This window comes from Globicephala melas, chromosome 7, assembly GCF_963455315.2.
Source record: "Globicephala melas chromosome 7, mGloMel1.2, whole genome shotgun sequence".
NCBI classification, from domain to species: Eukaryota; Metazoa; Chordata; class Mammalia; order Artiodactyla; family Delphinidae; genus Globicephala; species Globicephala melas.
The window spans coordinates 32,180,951-32,208,078 of record NC_083320.1 but is presented as its reverse complement, the minus strand read 5'-3'; the positions used below and the strand labels follow the sequence as shown (position 1 = coordinate 32,208,078).

The 27,128-nt window shown below is 37.0% G+C and overlaps 1 protein-coding gene across 6 annotated transcripts in view; it reads right to left on the bottom strand.

The window, feature by feature from the left end:
* Positions 1-27,128, bottom strand: part of RAPH1 (Ras association (RalGDS/AF-6) and pleckstrin homology domains 1) — a 98,509-nt gene that overhangs the window by 47,063 nt on the left and 24,318 nt on the right. For 4 of the 6 annotated variants that reach the window (XM_060301971.2, XM_060301970.2, XM_030854124.3 and 1 more), the window contains exons 2-4: positions 17,198-17,317; positions 12,815-12,920; positions 11,494-11,999 (exon numbers count right to left, since the gene is read on the bottom strand). In XM_060301971.2, the coding sequence (XP_060157954.1) occupies positions 11,494-11,999; positions 12,815-12,920; positions 17,198-17,317 (732 nt within the window). Of the gene's footprint in view, positions 1-353; positions 435-11,493; positions 12,000-12,814; positions 12,921-17,197; positions 17,318-19,747; positions 19,844-27,128 lie in introns of those variants that run through there. The other 2 variants (XM_060301972.1, XM_060301968.2) reach the window with 2 other exon arrangements.

Here is a 27,128-nt window from a genome sequence, read left to right as displayed (position 1 = left end):
TAAGCATCAGTGCAGAAGAGTCATTACACTTGATATCCCCCTTCTGAAGAACAGCCAAATTTAGCAATATCTTGAGAAATTTACAGAAGCCCTTAGCTTAATAAAAAAGGTTCTGATATAAAATTTCTCTATACCAGATATACAACCACCAACATACTCTTACCATGAGTTTTAACATTCAATAATACTGTATCATACAGTTGCTCATTTGTTTCTGCTTATTTATTAAGCTTTGTTTGTGTTCAAAAAATTGAGATATATGACAAGGTTTCACCATCAGGAGTTGTAGAGAATGCATTCCTCTTTGCTAATAAAATTTGAGTAGTCCCAATGGACATGTTTACAGAACTTACAGGTGTCAGCTCAGCCTGTTCTTCTGTGAAGTCAATATGACGCTTGGCCTGCTTGCTGGGACATCTCAGAGAAATAGCATGCTGTGAAAATGCAGGAAGGAAGAAAATGATAGGTAAAGGAGGTGGAAAAGGGCAGTTCTCATTATCATGCAGGAAGAGAAAAAGATCACTGAAATGAATCATTGAAACAAAATAGTAATGAAAAGTTGCATGCACCTCATTATACTGTGCAAAAATAGAAAAGGTAAGAACCAGATGATCCTAACCCTTGATAATTTAAGGATAACCTCACTCTCCTTCTGGACAGTAGAGCTCTATCGGAGAACTACACAGAAAGAGTGTGTCCAGTACCAATTCATACGGAACCCCAACTGGGCCTTAACTGTTCTTTAGCAGTACTCTTAATCTTTTCTCCTCTCTCTAAGTCATTCCCTCTAAGCTTGTTCTTAGAGGGAACAAGTAGTTTCCAAGTTCTTCAACTTCCTGGTTTCATCCTTCAACCTCTCCCTATGACCTCACTTCCTTCCATTTCTAAGAAAATCGCATCTATCATGAGGATCTTCATCCCTAAAATGTATCCTACAACTACACCCATATTCTCATCCTTCTCTCCACTTCTATATGAGTAAATACCCTTTTTTCCCCTCCAAAGCTAACCATGTCCTAGATCCCACTCATTCCCCTTCTAATATCTCAGTCTCTGATACTCAACTGGTCTAGCTTACTGGGGCTGAGAAGGACAGAAAAACATTCAATTCTTCTGGGTACCCTCCTCTTGTTAAACTATTATTTTTTACTTTCATTATTTTTGACTTTTGAATTCAGCTACGGTGTACCTCTTGCACTTATCCCTTAATTCCCTGCAATCTAGCATCCACCTTTCTTCTCCAAAGTCTTCATCCTTTGAGTTGTAATACATTCTGTTATTCATTCTCAAAGTCATCAATGACCTTTTAACCAAGGTTTCTGTCTTTCCTATCATAGTACTTTACTCACTGTACTAAAATTGCTTCTTTGGTTGTCTGTATTGACACCCCTTTCCTCAGACAATAAATTATAATCTCCTAAGGACGTTGTGTATTATGTTCATAGTTTTATCCCTTACAGCCCGTCACAGTGTCTAGGTGCTCCAATATTTATGGAATGTATGAATAACTATTACTTCTTGGCCTTCATGCCACTTGCTTGGCCAGATCAAGACTGTTTTTGCTTTCCCCTCTATACATTTTCTCAGTCAACATATCCTATAGCGCTGTGTCAATCACTGCATCAATGGGAGGCCTATCAAATCTATAATGCCATTATCCTCATTTTTAGGAAATAAAGACTTAAGTATTAAGGGCTAAAAAGGCATGATAAATGCAACCAACTCTCAAATGGTTCAGGAAAAAAATGTATATACATAAAAAATAAAGTGTGGCAAAAGGTTAAAAATTAGTGAACATGAGTAAAGAGTTTCATGAGTTCTTTGTACTATTCTTTCAAATTTTTGTAAATTTGACATTGTTTCAAAATAAAAAGTTTAAAAAATATATATTCTCTCTAGGCTCAATCTCACACAAGCTCCCGTCATATTTCTAAACACTTACTGGTTAGTTAAAAAAAATCACAATCCAAGGTGTTCAACAAGAGATGGCTGCCTATATGCCATGTTAAACAGTATGATGGAACCATTATATTATTAAAATTCAACATATCCTTACCAAAAATGAATATACATATGGGAAGTAACAAAGACAATAGAAAACAGTACATATGCAAACAAAGATTAAATGTTGTTATCTTAATAAAGATGAAAAGGGATTATGCAATGATAGAAATCATTTCTTTAACGTTAAATAGGTTCCATTTCCATAAAATATTTAAATACTACAAAAAATACTACTACTATTTAAATACTTTTTTTGGTAGTATTTTTATCTTTTCTTCATCACTACTTTCATAAATCTAAAAGCTGTGCTCAAAACACATACAAGAAGTGAATGTGAAGGTCAATTCTGCACACAAACTTTGCTCCATACCTTCTCAGTTTCAAAATCTTTCATTTGTTATAAAGCTATCACGTTCTCTATCAATCTCTCAAAAACTCTCCACAAATCTCTGCAAAGCAAGTTATGGATCACTGCTTTCTTGAACTGAACCTGTAACGTGTTAAAAGTACCATTTACGAGCCAGAATCTTGTGGGGGGAGGATGTATAGAGAAGCACTGATCTGAACACAGGAGCCCACCCATAATCAAGAAATGACCTTCTACCAAAACCATGGTTACAAAATAAAACACTTCGTTTTGGTAGCGTACACCTTAGATAACAACTGGAGGAAAGTGGAGGTTTGTGAACACACATTAATGCTTCAATAAAACGTTCATCATCTCTTACTGATATGTGTATATGCTCTTCGCAAATATTAAAAATAAATATAGCATGATGGTTAAGAATCCAGACCCTGCGGCCAGAGGGCCTGTTTCAAGCCCCAGCTCAGTCGTTTCCTGGCAATGCGACTCTGGGCTTATTATTTAACCTGTTTCCTCATGTGTAAAATGGTGTAATGACAGCATTTATCTCCAAAAGTTGCTATAAACATTAATGAGTAATAATTACTTTACTATTATATCAAAAGTGGGAAACCACCAGCCATCATCTGAATTTTATTTAAGCCTCAATTCATTTAGATTAGAGCTAGCTTATAGCTGTTAAATTTTAACAATATATTCGGGAATATACTAAAACACCACAAGATGGGGATGTTGCTGCATAAATCTCTTTGCCTTTTTTCTACTGCCCATGTAGTTCTGTCTCTAGGTCTGGATCTGAGAAGCACTGGCCAGTCTAGCCTTGTCTTGATCCTCCTTCAATTCTGTGATGAAACAGCAAGGTATTGCTGACTGTCTGGGTTCAAACCCTTGGGAAAGTTATTTAGTCACTCTGCCTTAGTTCCTTTCATTGTAAAATAGAGGTAATGGTACCTATTCCACAAGGCACTGTACAGATTCAGTGTGTTAGGCATGTAAAGCACAATGCCCAACACAGAATAAGCACTCAATATAGTAGCTGATATTATTTTCTCTTTTCCTCCCTCTTCCGTTTATTCCTCTCCTAGATATGTAACTGGCCATTATATAGCCAGTATAAGGTCCTTTACCAGCTCTCCCAACACAAAGCAAAACAGAAAACAAAAACAAAACAGACCTAAAACCAAATAAAGATGCGTTTTCACTTCCTCAAGGAAACACTGCATATATTTCTAAGAAACCCACCCAATAAGGATCAGGGCATATATGCCAGTGTTGACTGGGTGGTGTGTCTGAAAAGTGTCTATGAGTGATGACCAGGCTTTTCCCCTGGCTTTCACCAATCTTCAGTTCTTCTTTCATCTGATACCTATTCCTTTTATTAATCTCACTAGGCCAGTGAAATCTAGAATTGAACACCAAGTTGGTACACGTGAATAAATTTCAGTGAGATGTAGCAACATAGCCACTAGAATTTTAGGCGAAATGTAGCTGTAATAATTAATAACCCCAATCTTTTAGATATGTAGGCCTCTTAAAGTTTCAGAAAGCCCTGTGCTCCCACCTGGTTAATACTTCAGAGCAAAAGGCTGTTTTCTAAGAATAATTTGGGACTTCAATGCCAATGTTACCTGATAGTACAACACAATTGCTGTTTTCTTTCCAATACCTCAAAATTTCTGCACACATTAATTCCTGAAATAGTTCGGGAAAGTAAAAGAAGTAAAGGAATTGCCCTGAAGCTATGATATGCTGTGTTGCATATCACAAGTTATAATGGTGTATCCATGAAATATTTCATTTAAAAAACCCTATGTACATAAGGAAAAAATATATAACACTGAAAAGTTTTAGTAGCTCAGATATTTAGGGAATTTTTCCTATCAAAATATTTATAATACGATCATCAAATATTCTTAAAGATTCAGCAAAACTTTTTGAATCTACCATAAACTTCAGTAAAAGCTTCTAAAAGTATTTTCACTTTAAAAACACATTTATGTGTATAAAATGCCAAATTCAGAGGAATCATTCCCTTAAATCCCACCAGAAAATAAATATACAGGTATATTTTAGCACTAACCTTTTATCAGTAGACCCTACTTAATATAAAATTTATAACATGAAATTACTATTTAAATTTGAAAACTGCTGTCTTATTAAAAATTGTTTTATCAGTTAATGTGAATAAAAGTACCAGCAAGTCAGCTGCAACATTTATTTCACATTGCTTTAGATATAAACAGCCCTAATTTACTTCAACTACAATGAATTCTAATTTTAAAAACTTAGCAAATGAACATTACTGATGGATTTTATAAGAATACTAACTAAAATTATTCTGTAATTCATTTTTACGTTTATCCATGGAAAATATTTTTATGCTTAAAGCATTCTTTAACATTCAGGGAATAATCATTTTTGATAATCAGCTTCACTTTATTTTTAAGATACTGATAAAAGTTGGGAGGCAAATGTAGTTTTGGAATTCAAATATAGACTTCCCAGTTATTTGACCTACTTAATCTCTTCTTTGGAATAATGCCCGGGATAGCGGGAAGCTTAAATGAAATAAACATATGTGAAGTGCCTGGAAGCACAGTATTTCAACAAAAGTCAAGAAAGAGAAAGGAGGGGAAAAAGACATACTCTCCCTGATGTGAAATTATACTGTGCCTATCCCTGCTGGCTTCAGAGAGCAAGGAGGCAGAAAGATAAGCCACAGAATTATTTATTTTTGAATGGGCAGTTTGAATACCCACATCCCCAAGACGAAATAGTACCAATCTCAAATTGATTTTTCCAACTGGTATTTGTATCACCAAACTTCAGTGCAAGTAACTATTCTGTCCTAGGTTTCTTAAAACAGGTATAATTACTTCCTCTAAAGAACTTAGTGGGGTCTAAAAAAAAAGTTTCACTATCAGAATGTTCACATATTACTTCACTCATGGCACTCCGCCCACTATCTTGAAAGAAAATAATTGCTGATAATTTTAGAGTGCAAGACTTCTAGACAAAGATGGATTGAACATGTGCATATATTTAAATGCTCATTCAAATATCTGACTGCTTCTTACGAGCCAAATAATGTTCTAGGTGCTAAAGACACATCAGGAATCAAAGAAATTTTTCAAAAATTTCCTCTCCTCCTGGACCTCACATTCAAGTGGGAGAAGACAGATGAGCAAAATAAAAGAAGTAAAGGACTTCCCTGGTGGCACAGTAGTTAAGAATCCACCTGCCAATGCAGGGGGCACGTGTTCAAGCCCTGGTCTGGGAAGATCGCACATGCCGCGGAACAACTAAGCCCATGCGCCACAACTACTGAGCCTGTGCTCTAGAACCCGCGAGCCACAACTACTGAGCCTGCATGCCACAACTACCGAAGTCCGTGGCCCTAGAGCACGTGCTCCACAACGAGAAGACACTGCAATGAGAAGCCTGCGCACCGCAATGAAGAGTAGCCCCTGCTCGCCGCAACTAGAGAAAGCCTGCATGCAGCAATGAAGACCCACCGCAGCCAAACATACATACATACACACATAAATAAATAAATTTATTTTTTAAAAAAGTAAAATATATAGTATTTTAAATGGTGATAAAATAAAGAGAAATATAAAGCAGAAAAGGGAGATAAAAAGTATCACAGGGCAGAGGAAGAGGAGTTCAATTTTAAAATAGGGTGATCACAGAAGGCCTCACTGGGAAAGTGACTTTTGAGCAAATCCCTAAAGGTAGTAAAGGGGTACTATCACAGGGAAGGGCATCCAGGCAGGGGGACAAACGAAAAGGCTCTGAGGCAAGCTCTGACTTCTGGCAACGAACAACTGGGAGGCAGTATGGCTGACAGAGTAAGGGAGGGAGGAAAGAAAGGAATACAGGAGCAGGCAACAGGAAAGCAGATCTGGTAAGGCCCTGCAGGCCACTGTAGGGATTTTGGTTTTATACTGAGTAAGATACAAAGGCTTTGGGTTTGAAAGGAGGAGGGGCAAGATCTGACTTACCTTTAATAGGACCATTCTGGCTGACATGTGGATAACAGACTGTTAAGGGAACAGTGAACACAGAAGACTCATTGGGAGACTACTGCAAAAATCTGTATCAAGACAGGGTTGGCTTGGTGGCAGTGAAGGTGGTGAGAAGTGATCAAATTCTGGATATAATCTGAAGTTAAGGCAACAGAACTGGCTGCTGGATTGGAAGCAGGGTGGGGAAAAAAAAAAAGAGAAGGAGATAAAGACTCCAAGGGTTTTGCTTGATGAACTGGAAGGACAGAATAGCCATTAACTGAGATGGAGAAGACTGCAGGAGGAATAAGTCTGGGAGAAAAAAATCAGGGCTTCAGTTTTAGAGCAGTTAAATCTGAGTTACCTATTAGATAACCAAATGGAGATACTGATTAGAAATAGGATGCATGAGCCTGGAGTTCAGGGGAGAGGCACTGGCTAAAGAAACCTGTATTCCCTTGAATCTAAGGTGATTTAGTGCTGGTATTTCTTGATCTTTATCAGAAACTGTCAACAGACAGCTTCACACAACACAGTGTAATTGCCATCTTGCTGACAGTGAGTGACCGATGCCACCTGCTTTAGAACATGGCTCCTCAATCTTGGCACTATTTTGGGTCAGATACTTGTTTGCTGTGGAGGCTGTCCTGTGCATTGCAGGATTTTAGCAGCACCCCTGGCCCCTACCCACCAGATGCCAGGAGCACCCTTCTATCACTGACAGCCAAAAACGCCCTCTGGGGGACAAAATAGCTCCCAGTTGAGAACCATTGTTTTTAGAGGAACTAAGATGTAGGGGGGGGAAATGTGCCTTAAATAAATGATAGGGTATTAAAATTTGGGAGTTGTCAGTGTGTAAGATCACAAAAGGAGTAGATACAGATAGAAAGGTAGTCTGAGGACTGCACCTTGGGGCACTCCAAGGTCAAGAGACAGTAGACATGAAAAGGAGACTGTGAATGGCCAATGAGGTAGTTCCAATCCCTCCCCAAATCTCACTAAAACATAGATAAAGGGTTTGGTTGTTGCTGCTGTTTTAAAGACAAACTCATAAGAAGACATGACAAAAATTTGGAAGCCAGAAAGCATATGGCTGAGTGGTAAAAAAAACACTCAGCAGGCCCAAGGAAAGCTGAATGCTAAGCCAGCACTGGAGAAAAGCAGAGGAGCACCCCAGTTTACATTCTGTAGCCTCAAATGACTCCAGAATCAGCAGAAGTGAATGAAGGTGGGACTAAAAGCAGGACTGGTTGAAAGCATATTTAAGAAAGCAGTTAATTCCCAGATTTCCTCCTTTCCTGCCACCAGCAGCAGTCTCAGGTTCAGACCGATATTCATTCATAGGACCCCAAAGACCACAGCTTGGCACCAGGTTCATTTAGTTCTGCAGAAAGACAAAGACAAAGACAGCATGCTAGCATGAGGCACGCTATTTTCAGAAGGGGTTTATACAGCCCACCAGGGGCCTTTTTTGGACCCTGTAAGAGAAAGAGATCATGTGAATAAGTACAGAAATCACCCTGGCTTAGGGAAACTCCATGCTTCACAGGAACCAGGAGCATATTTTAACAGCCAATGAGTGTAGGTTCCAGGGCCCCTGGAGGGATATGTTCATGCTCACCTACAAGAGTCACACATTGCACAACAGGAGTCAAGTTCAGTGTCTTTTCACAGGCTTCTATAGTTCACTCACAGTCTTCCTGATCCATATGCACTCACCAATCAGCATCAATTTACAATAAACAATATTACCTGGATACGTTATATATTCATTAATCAAGTTTCTAGTAAAGAATGCCAGGAGAAGGAAAATCCAAGGTCATTTCCCATGAAAAAAAGGGCTCAGACCTGCTATTATTAACCCTTTCTACTTACACAGTGATTCTCAAATGGGGGCGATTTTGCCTCACAGGGAACAGACAGCAATGTCTGGAGACATTTCTAGTTGTCACAACTGGAGGGATGTATGTAGTACTGGCACCTAGTGGGTAGATGCCAGGGATGCTGCTAAACATCCTACAATGCACAGGATAGCTCCCACAACAAAGAATTATGTAGCCCAGATGTCGATAGCCTTGACTTGAAAGGATTAAATGGAAGGTTGTGTTAAGGACCACTCCACATCCCATGCCTTCTTTCCCAAATGAGTGCTAAAGCATTGGCAGCCAAGCATATGCCCTCCATGCAGGGGATTGGAAGAATCTTCTCTGGAGAAGCTTACCCACCTGAGAGAAAAGACCTAAGAATGATACTAGAATAAAGACTACAAAAGACAAAGAAGAACTTTAAGAAGATGAAATTAACAGAACACCAATTTTGTTCAAACCAAGTAAGAGATTTAATCAACTGGGAGAAAGTTTGGAGTAGAAATAGTGATAAACATACAAAAAGCTATTTTGAAATCTAAAGACAATTCTTAATTCCAGGAAAAGCAAAAGGTAATGTCCCCAAAAGGAAATGTAACAGAAGTATATACAGTTTAGCAGTAAATTGCATGTATACAGTCATGATAATATAAACACTGAATAGTTACCCAACCAAAATATATTCGAAGGATGGGGGAACGGGAGGGGAGAAAAGAGGGGAACTGTCTAAGGAGAACTATATCCTAATTACCAAAGTGAGAAGACAGTAGGTAATACATACAACTGAAAAAAAATCAAGAAATAGCGATATACTTATAGATTTAATGATAGGTAAATACACTAAGAATCAGCTGAAAGAGTAGAAAGCACTTACCTCTGCGAGCAGAATACAGGGTGCATGAGCGTGTGTGTGCACGTGTAGCAAAGTTTTTTTGGTAACAAGTCTCTTTAGAACTATATGACTGTTTTTTAAATTAATTTATTTATTATTTTTTAAAATTTTTGGCTGCATTGCGTCTTCGTTGCTGCGTACGGGCTTTAACTAGTTGAGGCGAGGGGGGCTACTCTTCGTTGCGGTGCACAGGTTTCTCATTGCGGTGGCTTCTCTTGTTGCGGAGCACACCGCAGGCTTCAGTAGTTGTGGCTCACGGGCTCTAGAGCGCAGGCTCAGTAGTTGTGGCACACAGGCTTAGTTGCTCCGCGGCATGTGGGATCTTCCCAGACCAGGGATTGAACCCTGTCCCCTGCATTGGCAGGTGGATTCTTAACCGCTGTGCCAACAGGGAAGTCCCTAGAACTATATGACTCTTTAACTCCATGCATGCAAAACTAATTAAAGTATTTTTTAAAAAATTGTATTTGAGTCTGGTGGTAATTTGATACACTGGTTTGGGATCTAGCAAGCCTCTCTTAGTTTTCTTGGTTTGCATTAGAACAGACTAGATCCAAAAAAAAGTACATTGAAACAAGTTCCAGATTTGTTAAGCCACTTTTCTACCCACCTGGGCAAGGCAAAAGAACAGGCTGGACAGAGAAGACTTTTAACTCCTTTCCCTGCTTTTTGCTGGCTTACTCACCAAACCTTATACTAAAGTCTTATATTAAATATTATACCATTGAACACTGGTATCCTTGCCCATGGATACCACTAGATACTGTGTGAAGTGTTTGCTAGAAGACTTCACTTTTTACTTTGTTTGCTCTTCAATTGTTACTTATAATGAGTGTACTTTACAGAGTGAACTTTATAATGAGTGTATTTTACAGATGGAAACACACACATACACACCAAGATTCTTAATTAGTTCATAACCTGTCCTCATGCATTTTGACCCAACTCAAAATAATCTGATTGGAAAGAAGGAATATCAACACACAAAACACAGAATAACCAAACAAGCTCATCCCTAATAAAATATTGCTCATTTCCCAACAGGTAAGCCTAAAAGATATAAGTGATGCATGCTAAGTAGCTGGTGCTAAATATAACGCCCAGGTATCACAAGGTAGAAATAAGTTTTCAAGTTCTCTATAGAATATATACCGCTTAGAAAAGTTTCATTTTAAATAAATGAAAGTTTACTCTTTGATGTAATTTGCTAACTTTCTTTACAAGCAATAAAACTTAAATTTATCTCCAAACTACCATGATTCATGCTTCTTTTGTGCTCCACAGTGCCTAGAACAAAGTACTAGTGGATACCAAGAGTTACTGATGGATGGAAATTAACCTAATGAATTAAATCAATGGTGGGAAGATCAATAATATTGAGTAACACGTGTAAATTTTGAATTTCTCTGCAATTCCTTAAACAACGTTTTATAAGATTTTACCTTAGTATTGATTAATATAAATTATTTTACCCTGTATTAGAGAGCACTATATATATAAACTGAATGGAAGGCTGGCTTTATTCTGCCCCATAGGTTTTCTTCTTTCTTGCTGCTGCCTTATAACAAAATTGCCTTCTCCTTGATGAAAAAAACTCAATAAAGAATTCATCTTCATCAAGCTCAGCTTTTACTAAACTTATTTTATCACAGATCCATTCCTTACCCTCACCCCATCACATCCAGAAAAACTTCATCTTTTAAAATCTGTTCATGCATATCATATCACTTCTGATTCTCTGAACCACCGTATGAGGAAGGTAGACCATGTACTATTAGCTCCACTTTACTTATGAGAAATTGAAGTTCACAAAGATTGAATAACTCATGTAGGTCTGATAGGTGGTGAAACACTTGGAACCAAGTTTTCCAATTCCAAGCCCAGTGGCTCTTTTCACTACATCACACCAACTCTTTGACAATAAAATGGAGTAAACCCTGAGAGCTAGAATCTGGGAGAATTATAATGGGGATATGAGTCATTTTGTCAAATGGTTATTTTGTAATAAACATATATTAGAAAGCAATTATTTCAGCTTAATAGCTATCATAACTTTACAAAATATCATTAAATATATTTCAAGTTTTTTAATCATGTGATACAACTGACATTAATTTAAGGACTTCAAATAGTCACAAGAATAAAACTGAAGAAACTAAATCTCTTCTTAATCATCTTTATGATACTGCTATATCTGGTAATATATTCTGTAGTCTGATTTTAAAGCTTAGCTCAGAGGTATTCTTGACAAACTTTAAATGTAGAAAAAACAGGAAAGTTGATTAGAACTGCATTTTTAAAATATCATTTCTTCCTTATTGTAATACTGAAATACCAGGGAAGAAAGTTCCATCCACTTACCTCAGTAATTGGCTGCCCCTGATGTGTCAAATCCAGTTCTTGAGGGCGTGTTACTTTATCAATATCCAAAGAGTCCATGCTAGAGGCTGCAGAAGTGATGCTTGAACGAGAGGAGTTACTAATAGAGCGTACTTCAGCATCACTCACTGTGCCCGCTGACGCTGTTCTCCTGTGCTGATTAGTTACTAAGGACTTAGTACCTTCTAGTACAGACTGCTGAGCAGCCTCATCCATGCTCAAGGAGGCCTGTTCTAACTGTGCGGTGATGTCATCCAGGGAGTAGTTGGCATGAGACGGTTTAGTTATCCTATTAGACGAAGAAGACAATCCTTTCAAGGTGCCATGTTTTGATGTATGTCGGCTAGCAGGTAACTTCTGAGTGGCTTTTGTTTCTGTGATTTGACGCTTACTATTTCCTGCACCAAAACTGCTGAGCTCCTGCTCTATTGAGCAAAGATCGGCCATTAGGGCATCCAGATCCACAGTCTCTCCCTGATTCAGAGCTTCTGCAATGAACAACATACATGTTTCCAGAACACAGTGAATTAGAATTTATACATTCTATTATAAATCAGTTAATGAATGCCAGGGGAAAAGCAAACAAATTCATCCTATTGGGCCTAACGCCTATCAAATACAGGATTTCTAACAGTTTTTTGTTTTAAATTCCAAGAGAAAATTTTAGAAGCAAAGAGTCCATCTTTTAAGATTTGTAGTAATCAGAGGAGGATAAAATTATGAGTTGAAAGATAAAAATAATGGAAAAATTGTATACTGTTCCATGGTTTTAACCACATGCCCCATGCAATTTTTTACCAGAGGCTCTAAGTTGTTAATATTGCCCTGGTGGAGATGTTAATACCTAAAGATCTGAGGGCATAAAAAGAGAAATGTTAAGCCCTAAAAAAAATTACAGATTGAAATGTCAGTTCCAAGAACTAAAAGCTGACTAGGTAGAGTTCATTAAATAAAGGCCAGAGGGGCTGGTTTTAAATTAGTAACAAGTAATTTCACTTTCACTGGACTTTATTCCAGTGAAAATACAACAATGCAATTAAGTTTGCTGTAGGATTCTACCTGAGTATGTACTTTGTCAATTATTAATAACTCAACTAGAAAACTATTTTAGTTATGTTCCAGTTTGGTTTTTTCTGTGATGATTTGAATTAGTAATAAAATGTACAAATCAAGAAATATAAGAACTCAGTCAAGTTATGCATATATGGTTTTTATATTGAGCTATTTGTAATTGTTACTGTATTATTTCTACATTATATAACTTAATACATTGTTTTACATTTTGTTTCCAATTACATCTTACCATTCAAGTTGTATATGGAGAAACGATAAGAAAAATTGGCCATGTTTGTTTCCTGGCGAAGAGGAGATCTTTTTATTGGTTCCGTGGGCTTGTCAGAATCCAAACTCTTTAAAAAACAAAGTTTAAGAAGTCATATTAAATTCAGGCTTCAATTATAATAAAAAGATGAATAAAGTTTTTTTTTATGATTAAGTGAACTGTCGTATAATAGTTAATACAACCAAAGTTCTTCTAAGTAATAGCATTAAGGAAAAGTATAATTGGTTTTCATATCATTTTGGTTATAGTTTCTTCAATTTTTAGATATATGCTTACTTAAGGCACTTGAGATAGTTACAGTTTGGAGTAAATATCTTTCCAAATATTGAATACATCATGGATAGTGACTGAGCTCGTTTTACATAAATTCACTATAAAATAAGCTAGGTACATGAATATGGGCATGGTAAGATAAGAAATAATGCAGAGAATTCTGTTTTCTCTCTCTTCAAAGGAATTTGTTTTTGGTCCAACAGAGCCTCATTCTTGGAATGAATTACCCTGGAGATAAGGCACAATTCTGGACTCAAAATTATGAGACCCTAGATCTTAATGGCTACAACTTCAAACAATGATGCAATGTCCTTGTTCTTTGCAAGCTCTACTAAGGTGAGGGCAAAATGTAACCAGCTATACTGCCTGTGATTACGTCTTCAATCACACTGATCTTCAGGGTAGGGTGTCTTGTAAGTTAACTCACCACCTTTTTATTTTTTTATTTTTAAGATTTTAAAATTATTTATTTATTTAATTTATTTATTTTTGGCTGCATCAGGTCTTAGCTGTGGCATGCGGGATCTTCGTTGAGGCATGCAGGATCTTTTGTTGCAGCATGCAGGCTTCTCCCTAGTTGTGGCGTGCAGGTTTTCTCTTCTCTAGTTGAGGCGCGTGAGCTCAGTAGTTGTGGCACGCAGGCTTAGTTACCCCGTGGCATGTGGGATCTTAGTTCCCTGACCAGGGATCAAACCCGCGTCCCCCACATTGTTAAGGTGGATTCTTTACCACTGGACCACCAGGGAAGTCCCAACTCACCATCTTTTTAAATGACACTTTTTTCTCTCCAACCTTTCTACAATAAGGAAGATAAGGCGTTTACAACAGAGAAATTCAGGGAAAGGGTCAATAGTTATTTAGTGTCTATTTAAATTAATTTGTAAATATTACGATTAGTCTTTTAAAATTTTAATTTCTCTTTATAATTATCAAATAGATTTCAAATGAAAAAGAATGCTGAATAGTCTCTTTGTAGAATCATGGAATTAGATTAGAATGCTGTCTTCTTTATTCATTTGTTTCAACTGAATCCATTTAGATAGTGTCCATCCAGTTTTTATTTGTTTTTTTGGTTTTTTTTTTTAACATCTTTATTGGGGTATAATTGCTTTACAATGGTGTGTTAGTTTCTGCTTTATAACAAAGTGAATCAGTTATACATATACATATGTTCCCATATCTCTTCCCTCTTGCGTCTCCCTCCCTCCCACCCTCCCTATCCCACCGCTCCAGGCGGTCACAAAGCACCGAGCTGATCTCCCTGTGCTATGCGGATGCTTCCCACTAGCTATCTACCTTACGTTTGGTAGTGTATATATGTCCATGCCTCTCTCTCGCTTTGTCACAGCTCACCCTTCCCCCCTCCCCATATCCTCAAGTCCATTCTCTAGTAGGTCTGTGCCTTTATTCCTGTCTTACCTCTAGGTTCTTCATGACATTTTTTTTCCTTAAATTCCATATATATATGTGTTAGCATACAGTATTTGTCTTTCTCTTTCTGACTTACTTCACTCTGTATGACAGACTCTAGGTCTATCCACCTCATTACAAATAGCTCAATTTCGTTTCTTTTTATGGCTGAGTAATATTCCATTGTATATATGTGCCACATCTTCTTTATCCATTCATCTGATGATGGGCACTTAGGTTGTTTCCATCTCCAGGCTATTGTAACATCCAGTTTTTAAAGCTATCATCTGAAGGAGATCCACAGCCATTCAGTGTCTTATTTCAAAGTTTCGGGAAACAGCTAGGAAATTCTCCTTCAACCTCAAACCAAAATCTGCTGCTGCAATTTAAGGCCTAATCCTCCTTCTCTAAGTGGAAATGAAGAATAGTATGTAGGTAATATTTTCAGTAAAATCTGAATATAATTGAAAACATATTAAAACTCAATCTATTCATCAGTTTAAATAAACAAATACTTATTATAATTATCTGCTGTGTCCATGGTGCTGGGGCAAAAAGGGAAATAATAAGAAATACTCCTTGATGCCAAGAAATGAGTAATCTAGTAGAGTGGTTTTTTAACATATTTTTTTGGCAGGGGGTGGAGTCAGGGTGGGAGTGGAGGTCATTGAGAATGTGATAAAAGCCATGAACCTTCTTCCAGAAAAATGCAAATACATATAAAATTTTGCAAACAATTTCAGATGATTCAACAATCACTTAAAACTGATTTAATATAAAGCTGAAAATCCATTAACATCGTTTGGGTAATACAGGTGCACAGATGACTCTGTAGTTAACTAAAATGAGGAAATAAACAACTTAAGTTTCAGCCACCAACTTAGTAAGTAAAATATTTTTTGAAAATTTCTGAAGTGTTAAAAAGCAACTTGCTAGCAGCAAGCCATGTTATGCAATAGTTTTAACCTGTTTTCTCTCTAAAGACAGCTTCATACATTAAAAAAAAAACTGTCACAGCATTAGTTTAGGAGCCAACCTTTTTTGATGAATGGCTCTTCACATCTGTATGTCAGGGAATTTAAAATATAGGGAAGAATACAAGGTTTTATTGTATTCAGTAGAAATGCCATCTACAGTGGAGTAGCATGGAGTCTACTCCACCCAGAGTGGCTGGACTGATATTTACCTGTCTTTGCTCTTTTTTGGCCCCTCTCCAGGGATGGACAATAAAACCCACAGTCAAGGAAACCCCTGGGAGTTCCCTGGTGACCAAGTGGTTAGGATTCTGGGGATGGACAATAAAACCCACAGTCAAGGAAACCCCTGGGAGTTCCCTGGTGACCAAGTGGTTAGGATTCCGGACTTTCACTGCTGTGGCCTGGGTTCAATCCCTGGTCAGGGAACTGAGATCCTACAAGCCACACAGCATGGCCAAAAAAAAAAAAGGAAATCCCACACATAACAGCTGGCCCTCATATACTTTCCTTCAAGCATTATCATTTTCTATTTCCTCTTCTTTCCTTCCTCTTTCCTTTTTCTCCTCAACATAGAACTGCATAGCCTAGTCATCATCTCCATGCCAAAATCACTTTTTTAAAAAAAAATTAAGAATTAAACTGAAATGGTTTGGTAACTACATAAAAGACCTTTATCACCACAAATACTGTTATTTCTTCTGATAGGAGATGAAGAGCATGATCCTTATGAAATCCTAGCAAGATTGAAAGCGTTCTTCTCAAAATTCATCATTAACAGGCTGTGGTCACAAACATACCTGCTTTTCAAAATGATCTAGTAAGAATTACATGAAGAGTTTCTCAGTTTCAATCCCAGACTGCTATAGAAAGAGATACAGAAACAAACTAGTACTTTAAGTTTCCACCTTACCACCTACTTTTCTACTGGTTAACAAATCTCATACTTAGCAATTTACACAAAAATTCTTCCCGGAGATATTATTTAAGTATGAGTGAAAATAAGTTTTGTTCTAATGTTCTTTCCCATTGTCATAAAGTTAACGTTGCTTTAATAAACATAACTATCTTCATATATATTGAATATAATGTATTAACTGGGGTTGTAATAGTATATGCTTTTATTCTAAAAAGTGACCTGGTTTGGAGGGTAAAGTCGTTCTCTTTTTTTTAAAACCGAAGATCCAATAAAACAAAATGAAAAAGCTCTGCCACTGTTTTCAAATGCAGCCGGGGATGAAATTTTGTCAGTATTCTGGAATCATGTAATAGAAAATATCTGCATGTGAGGATATTATTTATATTGTAAAATGTGTTCATACTCACTAAATTTGCTAAATGTGTTCATACTCACTAAATTTGCTAAAATTTAGATTTTTACATTTTAGGCTTTAAAACTTTTTAGGCAGCAACTCAATTTATGAAACAGATTTTAAGAAATCCCTCTAGATGCACAGAACCTCTGTCAAAAGCATTTTTTTTTTAACTCCTTAAAATAACCACAGAAGACAATATCTTGTGTTCTAGAGTTACTATTCATTTACTTGTTAATGTTTTGGACATTTTCCCTTTATAGCAGTATTTTAAAACATAAACTATATTCATATCCTCATGTCTACACAGTAAAGTTTTGGCACATAGTGATGACTTAAAATCCTCAACCAGTTTTTCAAGCACAATTTCTAACCTGAGTGAGTTTGTCTAGCTCCCCCAGCCAGGCTCCAAACATTTTGTCCAGGTCCTGATCTTCCTTGTCACTGTCTTCTTCAGCACCATGGTCAATTTCTTCATCTGACAGCTGCTCCATCTGAAATACAGATATTTGTGTATAATGAATAACTATTGAACTTGAAAAATCATGCAGTGTATGTTCTGATACATGTCGCAACTCTCTGGAGTCAAACTTTAAAAACTAGAGATTATATTATAAAAGGAAACGAAATCATAAGTGGAGACAAGGTTAACAAGGGAGTAGAAATGAGCAATTAAGTCTCAAATTTTTAGGAAATTGTGAAAGAAGAACAAACTGTATCAGATTATAACCAGAATCATAAGTAATGATGATTTTTAAAAAAAAAATTTTATTGGAGTATAGTTGCTTTACAAAAATGATTTTTTTTTTTTAATTTTTTTTGCAGTACGCGGGCCTCTCACTGTTGCGGCCTCTCCCGCTGTGGAGCACAGGCTCCGGACGCGCAGGCTCAGCGGCTGTGGCTCACGGGCCCAGCCGCTCTGTGGCACGTGGGATCTTCCCGGACCAGGGCACGAACCCGTGTCCCCTGCATCGGCAGGCGGACTCTCAACCACTGCGCCACCTGGGAAGCCCACAACAATGATTTTTAAATCACAGACCACTCCCATTAATCACAGGATATTAAAGTAGTACAGTTCTTTCCACTAATAGATCCTGCAACACCCCCAAACACCACAGAAAAAAAAATTTCAGAAGACTTTAATGAGCAAGTTATTATCTTATTTATTCTGTAAAAATTTGTTCAAATAAGTATGTATCATGAAAACCTTAGTCCAAAAAGCATTTCAGAGAAAAGACAAAGCAAAAATCTTTAATCTAGTTCAGTTTGTTGAATTAGTTCTTCCTTCTATCTTACTCTTACTTTCTACCCCATTTGTCCTTTACTAATTTCCCTATCAGTCCCTACAAAATTCAAGGAACTAGGGCTTCCCTGGTGGCGCAGTGGTTGAGAGTCTGCCTACCGATGCAGGGGACACGGGTTCGTGCCCCAGTCCGGGAAGATCCCACATGCCGCGGAGCAGCTAGGCCCGTGAGCTATGGCCGCTGAGCCTGCGCGTCCGGAGCCTGTGCTCCGCAACGGGAGAGGCCACAACGGTGAGAGGCCTGTGTACCGCAAAAAAAAAAAAAAAAAAAAATTCAAGGAACTAGAATTCAAATAGAAAACAGGAATTGAAAACATGAAATTCATATACAAAATTTCCTACATGTGGTGACTTTTCACGTGTTAAGTCCTTTGAAAGAAGAGATATTTTCTTTCTTCCCACTAATAAAATAACGTGATATCTGACACGGAACTTGCATATTATTTTGTGAAAGGAGGAAAAGATTACACGAAACAAAGTAAGATCAATGACTGACCAGATACTTAAAATTCCTAAAGTAAGATTAATCTGATTAATATAAAATATTTCAATATTAAAGGCTCTGAGAAATCTTCAGTAAAGCTTAGCTTTGCTTAAACCAACATATTCCAAATTTACTTGACCACAGATCCTTTTCCTTCAACTTGGAGTAACACCCATTAACTTTCCCAGGGACACAATGAATATCTTCATTGTACATGCCAGACTCTTGACTCAAGTTTGTGAAAACACAAATTTTGTTCTAGTGGATCTAGGCAATATTCAGAATACAACTTGTCAGTTAGCTTAAACAGTTCTTCAGAGATTAAAGATATCCTTAATCTAGAATAAGAATTTATATACATCTTATACCTCCAAAGCAGCAATCAACAAAATTATTTCTGCAGTCCTTAAATACAGTTATGAGATACATAAGGATTTTAGATATCTGATGAGGTGCCATGAAGTTAAATTTTAAACTTTATTTTACCATATAAAATTTTGTAGAAACGGTCAAATGATGTTGCAAAATCAAAACTGAATTTAGTTCTAATAATGTTGAAAATCAGATCATATCCCATTTAACCACTTAAGAGATTCTCATTTCTTAATTTCACTACTATAAGCATGTATAAATCAGGGCATTCTACCTTGACAAATGGAAAATGGATCAACTAATTTTCCAATGCATAAATTTGGCTCTTAAAGACATTTGGTTTTTATAGTTCACTTGTATTAATACTATTTCTAAGATTTTCATTCATTATTGAATTATTTACAGAGAGTAGCCCCCACTCACCACAACTAGAGAAAGCCTGCGTGCAGCAGCAAAGACCCAACGCAGCCAAAAATAAATAAATAATTTTTAAAAAAACATTATCAACCCATTAAAAACAAAAAGTTAGTGCAAAGAAAAACCTCATCTCACCAGGTGACTTAATTATTTGAATAACAGTTGCTAGTTTGAGAACATCTAAGAGTAGTAATACTCAGTCTTCATAATGAGGGCCAACAAGCAACATAACTGGGAACGTTAACAGTCAACTTCCTGTTCCTCCCTAATCTTCAAAACTAAACACTGCAATAACCCAGAAGCAAAAATATTCTAGGAAGAATTCTGCTTTGAGATAATGACACTTACGCCTACGCTTCCCTTCTGAGCACACATTGCAAATGTCCATAAGGAAGATGCTACACTGGAAAAAAAATGAAACAATAGGAACATAATTTTACAGCGCAAACACTAAACGGTTCAAAATGAATATGAATATTTTAAATTGTCATGGATCCAAATAGAACTACAGACTCCTCACCAAAGTCTGGTGTGTTCTGTGAGTTTTTTTCCTATTATTCAAACCCAATGATTATTTGGATTTTAAAAAGTCTCTCAAATATTTTAAGAATTTTGTTTTATCTAGACTACTGTTGACTCACGTAAAGGAACATATGCTAAGGAACAATGACAGAGTCATAAAATAAATCAAAAATTTAAAGTAACTATTAGACTTTTACTATTTATGTAACTTTTGCCAATTTTGTCCTTTCTTGAATTTCTGTCACCCCATGGGTTATTTTACAAAAATGAACTTTAGACATTTTATTCACAGACTTTTCCAATAAAAATTTAGGTCCTACAACATTTCTTAAAGGATCTATACTCTAAAACAGCACTCTCCATTCTCTAGAAGCTGATGTTAATCCTTATTCTCCTACCCCCAATATGGCATTGTTTCTGTTTACTACACACACCAAATGAGGAGCCCCAAGAAAGTTTATAGGCTCTGCACCGTCTAAAAGTCAGCAAATCTGGTAAGGCAATTCATTCCTTATTATATATCAGTCCTGTCTCCAATTAAATCACAATTCTAAACCTGAATTTTCCCAACATAATGCCCCTGCTGGAAATGATGACAGCAGAAAATGCAAATTAAATTATACACTAGTCAGTCAACTGTCTCTCCAAACAAAAAGGGGAAATTTTTTTTAAGAAGAAAAGAGAACTTACAAATTTTGTTTTAAAAATAATTAGATATAAAGCAGAAACTAACACACCATTGTAAAGAAATTATACTCCAATAAAGATGTTTAAAAATTTTTTTAAAAAAGGATTTAAATGGATAGCTTCTAATGTGATGTTTTTCCTTAATGATGTAGAAATAGGCCCAAGGAAACTATAATACATACTAGAACAAATACTATTAAATTACTCTATTAAATTAGGAGGTACTTTAGGAGGAACATACTAAGGTTTCACTCAAATTCCCTGCTCCATTATATCCGAGGGAAACTATTTCCTTAAAGAACAAATGTACCCTGCCACAAATGAAAAGGTTTACGCTTCCAAAGTGCAGACTTACTTAATACAGAACAAAGCCCAAAGTCGCTGGCAGGTCGAGAAGGCCCTGAGTGATCCTGGCCTTCAGGGACCTCTCTGACCTCTATTCCCACTCTCCCCACTCTCCCCTCCAGGCACACAGTCCTGCCCACTGCTGTTCCTTGGAGCAGGTTGCAGAGGAAGGAAGAATGTGGATTCTGTTTTGAAGACAGATTGAGAGATGCCTAGCAAACATCCAACTGGAAAAAAACGAGGAAGTTAGGACTCAGGTAATGAGAAAGTTTAGTCAGCCTGAATATTATTTCAAACTCATGTTTATTACAGAAAAAATAATAGATTACAGCTAATAATAACTAACATTTTAAACTAGTTGACATTTATTTTATTAATGAAGTGAAAACAGAAGTAATGGGGGAATGATCCATAGTTGCTTTTATGCTGGTTGGTTTCATTTCACAAATAACAGTGAATAATTGTGCTTCAATTACTACAGGTGAAAAACGTATAATATACATAGTAAGCTCCACTACACATAACAAAACTATCCATTTAGTATGCCTTAGTATGAAACAATATTATTCCCACTAAATTTTCCATGAAGTTAAAACATGCAAGCATATTTTCCCTATTAACCTTCCCCTTGGAAGATATTTTGGCTCACTATTCAATTTCCTCACTGCAAGATGGAATGGTGATCTTCATCAAGAAGGTGGGGCTTAGAGTAGGACGTAAGGATTTGAATAAATATATTCCAGGTAGGGCTAATTATAAAGAGCAAAGAAGAAGGTCTGTTTTTGTGAGACTGTCAAATTAAAACAAGAAGGAAGAGTGAGATTTAAAGATCAAGGACTAGGAAAGGACCCGGTCATACAGGACCTTGAAAGCCAAACCTATTTTTTTCCTCCAGAAGGCAACTGGGAAGAACTAAACACAGAAATGAAGGAGGTAGGGGGAGAAATGGTATTTTAGTCAGAGGACATGGTACCTGTATAAGAGTTATTAGAAAAGGGAAAGACCATTAGAAGGCCACCATGGGTATTAGTTAGAGAGAATTACAGATACAGAAATTAAAGTCTTGAGAGGAAGTACAACTTATACAAGTCACATACTCACAAGTGGCAAGAAAAATACACGGTATATAGCAAAGGTACCTTATTTATTACCGAACTCTTTTTGTCCCTTTAATTCAAAAATTCAAAAATAATTCAAAATACTTGCTTTTTGTAAAAGCACTTAAAGAATAATTGCTTTTTGTAAAAATAAGTGCTCTATACTTAAAAACACGTGAAAACTCTCAGAATACAGGAGTGCAGAGCTGCTACTACAGCATTTCTTTAGATCTAGCATGCTTAATGTTCCAAAGAGGCAAGAGAAGCTTTGATATTATTTAGTACTTACTCTACGTCTACCATGTGCCAGACACTGGGGGAAGAGAGATCAACGTGACAGACTCCATCCTTAAGTACATATAATCTAGTAGGGAACAGACCAGGAAACCAACAATGATGAAACACTATGTTAAGTGCTACAATAGAGTATGTTATGTCAGTGTGGTTTAATTCCGTTTGAGAAGAAGAGAGGAAAGGTGTGATGCTTCAGTAGAGACCTGAAGAATGAATATGCAAGGCAGAGATGGGGAAGAGGGTTATAAGCAGAGGGACCAGCATGTGCCAAGGTATATAAAGGTGTGAGAAGGTTAAGACATGTTGAGAACTCTAGGTGGCTTAACATTCCTGAAGCATAGGATGTGTGGCATAGACTCATGGAAAATGGGGCTGGAGAGGGAGGTAGGGGCAACATTATAAGCCATATCAAAGAGTTTGGACTTGATGCCATATGGCAACATTTTTCCAACTGTGGTCTACTGATGACCTACATCAAAATTACCTGGGGTGCTTCTTCTTAAAGTCAGTTTTAAAATGGCGTGTCCAAGATCTGAATACTAATTTCCAGGAGGGGGACATTTTTAACAAGTCCCCCCAGGGAATTGCTTATGCCCACAAAAGTCTGAGAACTGCAATAGTGTGTTATAATTACTGGGAGGACTTCCAAGACAAAAGTAATGCAGTTTTGCACGACCACAATTTGGTTAAAGGCAGAACAACCTAGAATAAGTACTCCCAAAGACCATAAAAAAACTAAGCAGCATCAGGATCTCCTAATTAACATACCATAATTACTCCTCCTCCATGGAAGAAGCGAAAGTTCCATGCTTCTTCTCAGAGTTATTTAGAAATAAATTTCAGTTATGTCCAGTTATGTTTCAGTAGCTCTATCACAAAAACAGTTTTGAAAAACACCTCCAGGCTTCCCTGGTGGTGCAGTGGTTGAGAGTCCGCCTGCCAATGCAGGGGACATGGGTTTGAGCCCTGGTCTGGGAAGATCCCACATGCCACGGAACAACTAGGCCCGTGAGCCACAACTACTGAGCCTGCGCGTCTGGAGCCTGTGCTCCGCAACAGTGAGAGGCCCGCGCACCGCGATGAAGAGTGGCCCCCACTTGCCACAACTAGAGAAAGCCCTCGTACAGAAACGAAGACCCAAAACAGCCAAAAGTAAAATAAATAAATAAATAAATAAAAGAAATGCATTTCCAAAGAAAAACACCTCCTATGCTGCTCTAATCTGATAAATAATTCTAAAGAAAAACAGACGCCAGAGAAGGGGGGCTGTGAAGACTTCCAGGTTCAAGGAGTGCCCCCAAATGCGCAAGATACAACTCTTGCAAAATAAAAGCAAGAGGAAGGAAACCTAAATCAGGCAAAAGAAACAGTAAGGAAAAAAACTGTTAAATTTAGTAAGGCGAGAAAAGAGGAAGAGAACCCATCAAAAGGAGGGAGGAAGTCAGAGCTAAGAAGGCAAAGGAGAGAAACAGGACACAACAAAATGTAAAATGAAGTGAGAACTGTGGGGGATAGAGGGCTATTAAGTACTCATCTAAATAGGGCACCAAGAGGTATGTTTCTCTCTGGACCTACAACTCTTAACTCAGTTCTGTTGTGAACTAAATGGTAGCAAGTGTAAACGGCCCAAATGGAAGCTGGGAATTTAATAAACCAATTGAAACAGTATAAAGGCAAGGTTGATAGAAAAGAAGAAGAGGAGAAAATAAAATAAAATAAACCAATTGAATTTACATGAGCACTTTACAGAATTAAGATATTAAACATGTTGTGTGTATAGCAACATTTTCCTCAGGTTTTACCTTTTAACTTCGTTGGACTTTTTTTTTTTAAGACACCGCTGAACATTTTTTTTTTTAAGTTACCAAATGTACAAATAGTGAAAAACATTCTTACACTGTTTTGTTCAGTAAATTCTTCTCCGCCCAGAAATCAGATAAATGGTTATATAAATTTTTAGTTTTATTATTCATTCTTTTATGTAATTATTGCATTTTACATAAGTAACTTAGTTTTGCAAAAAATGTGAAAGTGAGAACCTAAACTGATTTTTCCCCAAATTCTGAATTTCCCAGGCTTGATATGTTTCTTTTATTTATATATATCTATGTTCTATGAACACACTAGGTTCTGTTTTTGAGGATCCTTTTCCAGTGTGAGCCTTTTCTTAAACATCATTTTATAGCTTGTTATTAATTTATAAATCAGGTGAGTTTTAAAAAAGAAATAAAAAGTTCTGTATAACCAATCACTTAAGTTTTTTCCGGAGGTTAGTGGCCCTCAACAGAAAAGGCCCCAGTTCTACTTGGGGTCCAACACTTCAAAACACCTTGCCTACAAATAGCATTATGCAAGATACAAAGAAAGCAAAAAATATCTTCCATGACTTCAGAGAACATTAATCCTAACTATGGGGAAAGGTGGTAAACATAGAGGTATCTTGATTAACAAATTCTCTAAGAACAAAGTTCCTTTTGTAGGCCTGTGCATAAAGGAAGCTACCATCTCCTAAGTGTTGAAAGAGACAAGAAGCAAAGTACCATATCATCCAAAGGCTTTGCAGGAGCATGCCCAGTAAACTCACTGGCCATGAGCAAACTTGCATGGCCTGGTCCTCTGGGAATGAGCTGACACCTGGAACTAAGTTTTGTGAAGTTTCCACATGGAACTGAACCTCCCTAATAAATACAGAGGTGTACTATTCTTGGGCCAGCCACTGTGAACCCCTCCTTACTCAGAGGAAAGAGAAATACTAGGGGAGGTGATTCACACCATTATACCTACTTCTCTATTTATGTCTCTGTTTTTTGACAACCCAGGATGTAACTAACACATCCTCTTCACTATCATGTACATTAACTGTGAGGTAACTAAAGATCATATAAAGAAGCATAAAAACAAGCAAGAGCTCTTGTAACAGTTGACAGAGTATTATAATGCCTAAGAGCTAAAAGTCAAATCAAAGGCAATTTTGTTAATTTAATGTTTTATTTATCAAGCACTTAAACACAGCCCCTAGTAAAGGAATTCTTTGAACAGGATGAACCATATTCATTCTTTTATTTACACTGGATTTTCATAATACTAGATATTCTTAATCTACTAAACCCCAAACAGGAACTCCTTATCTAAGTGGAAAAAACAATCTTAGTTCAATGTACTACAAAGAAACTCCTACCATTCCCAGAAATAAGATGTTCTAATGATCAATTTTATAATTACTTATTACACAGTATACCACAAACCATAATCTGAAATCACAGGGCAACTAAAAAATAAACAATAAAAACTGAAAAACAAAACCAAAAAATAATAAGTGTAAAGTTCTTTCATTTATATTCCAGCTTTTCAAGTTTATTTCAGAAACTGTGAGAAAATTATTTCTGTTGTTTTTTAAGCCACCCAGTGTGCGGCGATTTGTTACAGCAGCCCTAGGAAACTAATACAGTATATATACATATGTGGGTGTGTGTGTAGGTGTGGGTGTGTGTGTAGGTGTGGGTGTGTAGGTGTGGCTTCCACAACTGCTTCCAGGGATATTCATCTTGCTCCACACTTGGGACCTTTCCTGCTATACTACATAAGTATGTATCTACATAATGTATACATACTTATGTATACTACATAAGTATGTATCTTTGGAGATGGCTAATACTGTTCATGCACTCTCAGGTTCAACTGAAAGTAGAGGCTACAACTTTACTACCCTATTGGGTAGGAGAAACTGTCTTGAAATTACTGAAAGCTTCATTAGGGTGGTGGTCGACTACTGTTTTTCTCCACGTTTGCCCTATTCTCCTGTAAGACAGGCAAATGCACGGCAGGAAATGCAGCCCCTCAAGGCAGCCCATACTTTGGGGGATAAGGGAGACTGCCAGACAGCCGTAGCCTGCAGCAGAGAAACCATTTGGATTGGATTTTGAATCATCAGTATGAACTCAAGGTTTTAAACAGATAGAGATAAAGGGAGGGGTAGAAATAAAGTTAGATATTATGTGTATGTGTGTTTATAGGTATGTCCACTGAAAGAGCCTTGTAGCAGTAACACCCCAGTAGCAATTAGAATACCTAGTTCCCAGTTCTTGGTTTCTAAATACATATTCTACCCAAAAAGTCACCAGAGATCCTTGGAGTAATGATTCCAGGGCTGGGGCAGAGAAAATAACAAGATGAGCCCCTAGAACATCTAGTGCCAAAAACTGCTCAATAAAGATGGGGACATGTCATAAGGACACAGGAGCAAGCCTGGGGGGAAGGGGGGGCGGGTGTCCCAGGAGCCTATTCTGGGACAATTTAAGCATCAAAATAAATTATGACAGAAAAAAAGTATAACACTGACTAAAACAAGAATCCATAAATCTATACTGATATAAATAAACATAAAAGGGGAGAAAGTTCATCCTTACAGTAGAATGCCAACTAATTAACATAGAAGAAATGACAGAAGATCACCACTGCAACCACTGCAATAACAACTGATTCAGGCAAGAACCATCAATAGATGTTAAAACTAGTGGGTGAATATTTGATGCGACATTTACATATTCTCAAAGTATCGCCCCACAGATTATTGGAGGGACACTGCCTTAACCAAGTTATCAAACTTAACAACATCAATATTGGGGCAAACCTTATGCTTCCTGTAATAATGCACTGAGAAGACACATTATCATTTTGTAGTATTCCTGACAAAAATTCATTACTAAATCAATTATAAGAGCCATTTCATAAAATAACTGGCCTGTAGTTTTCAAAAATGTAATGGCCAAGAGCACAAAGAAAGG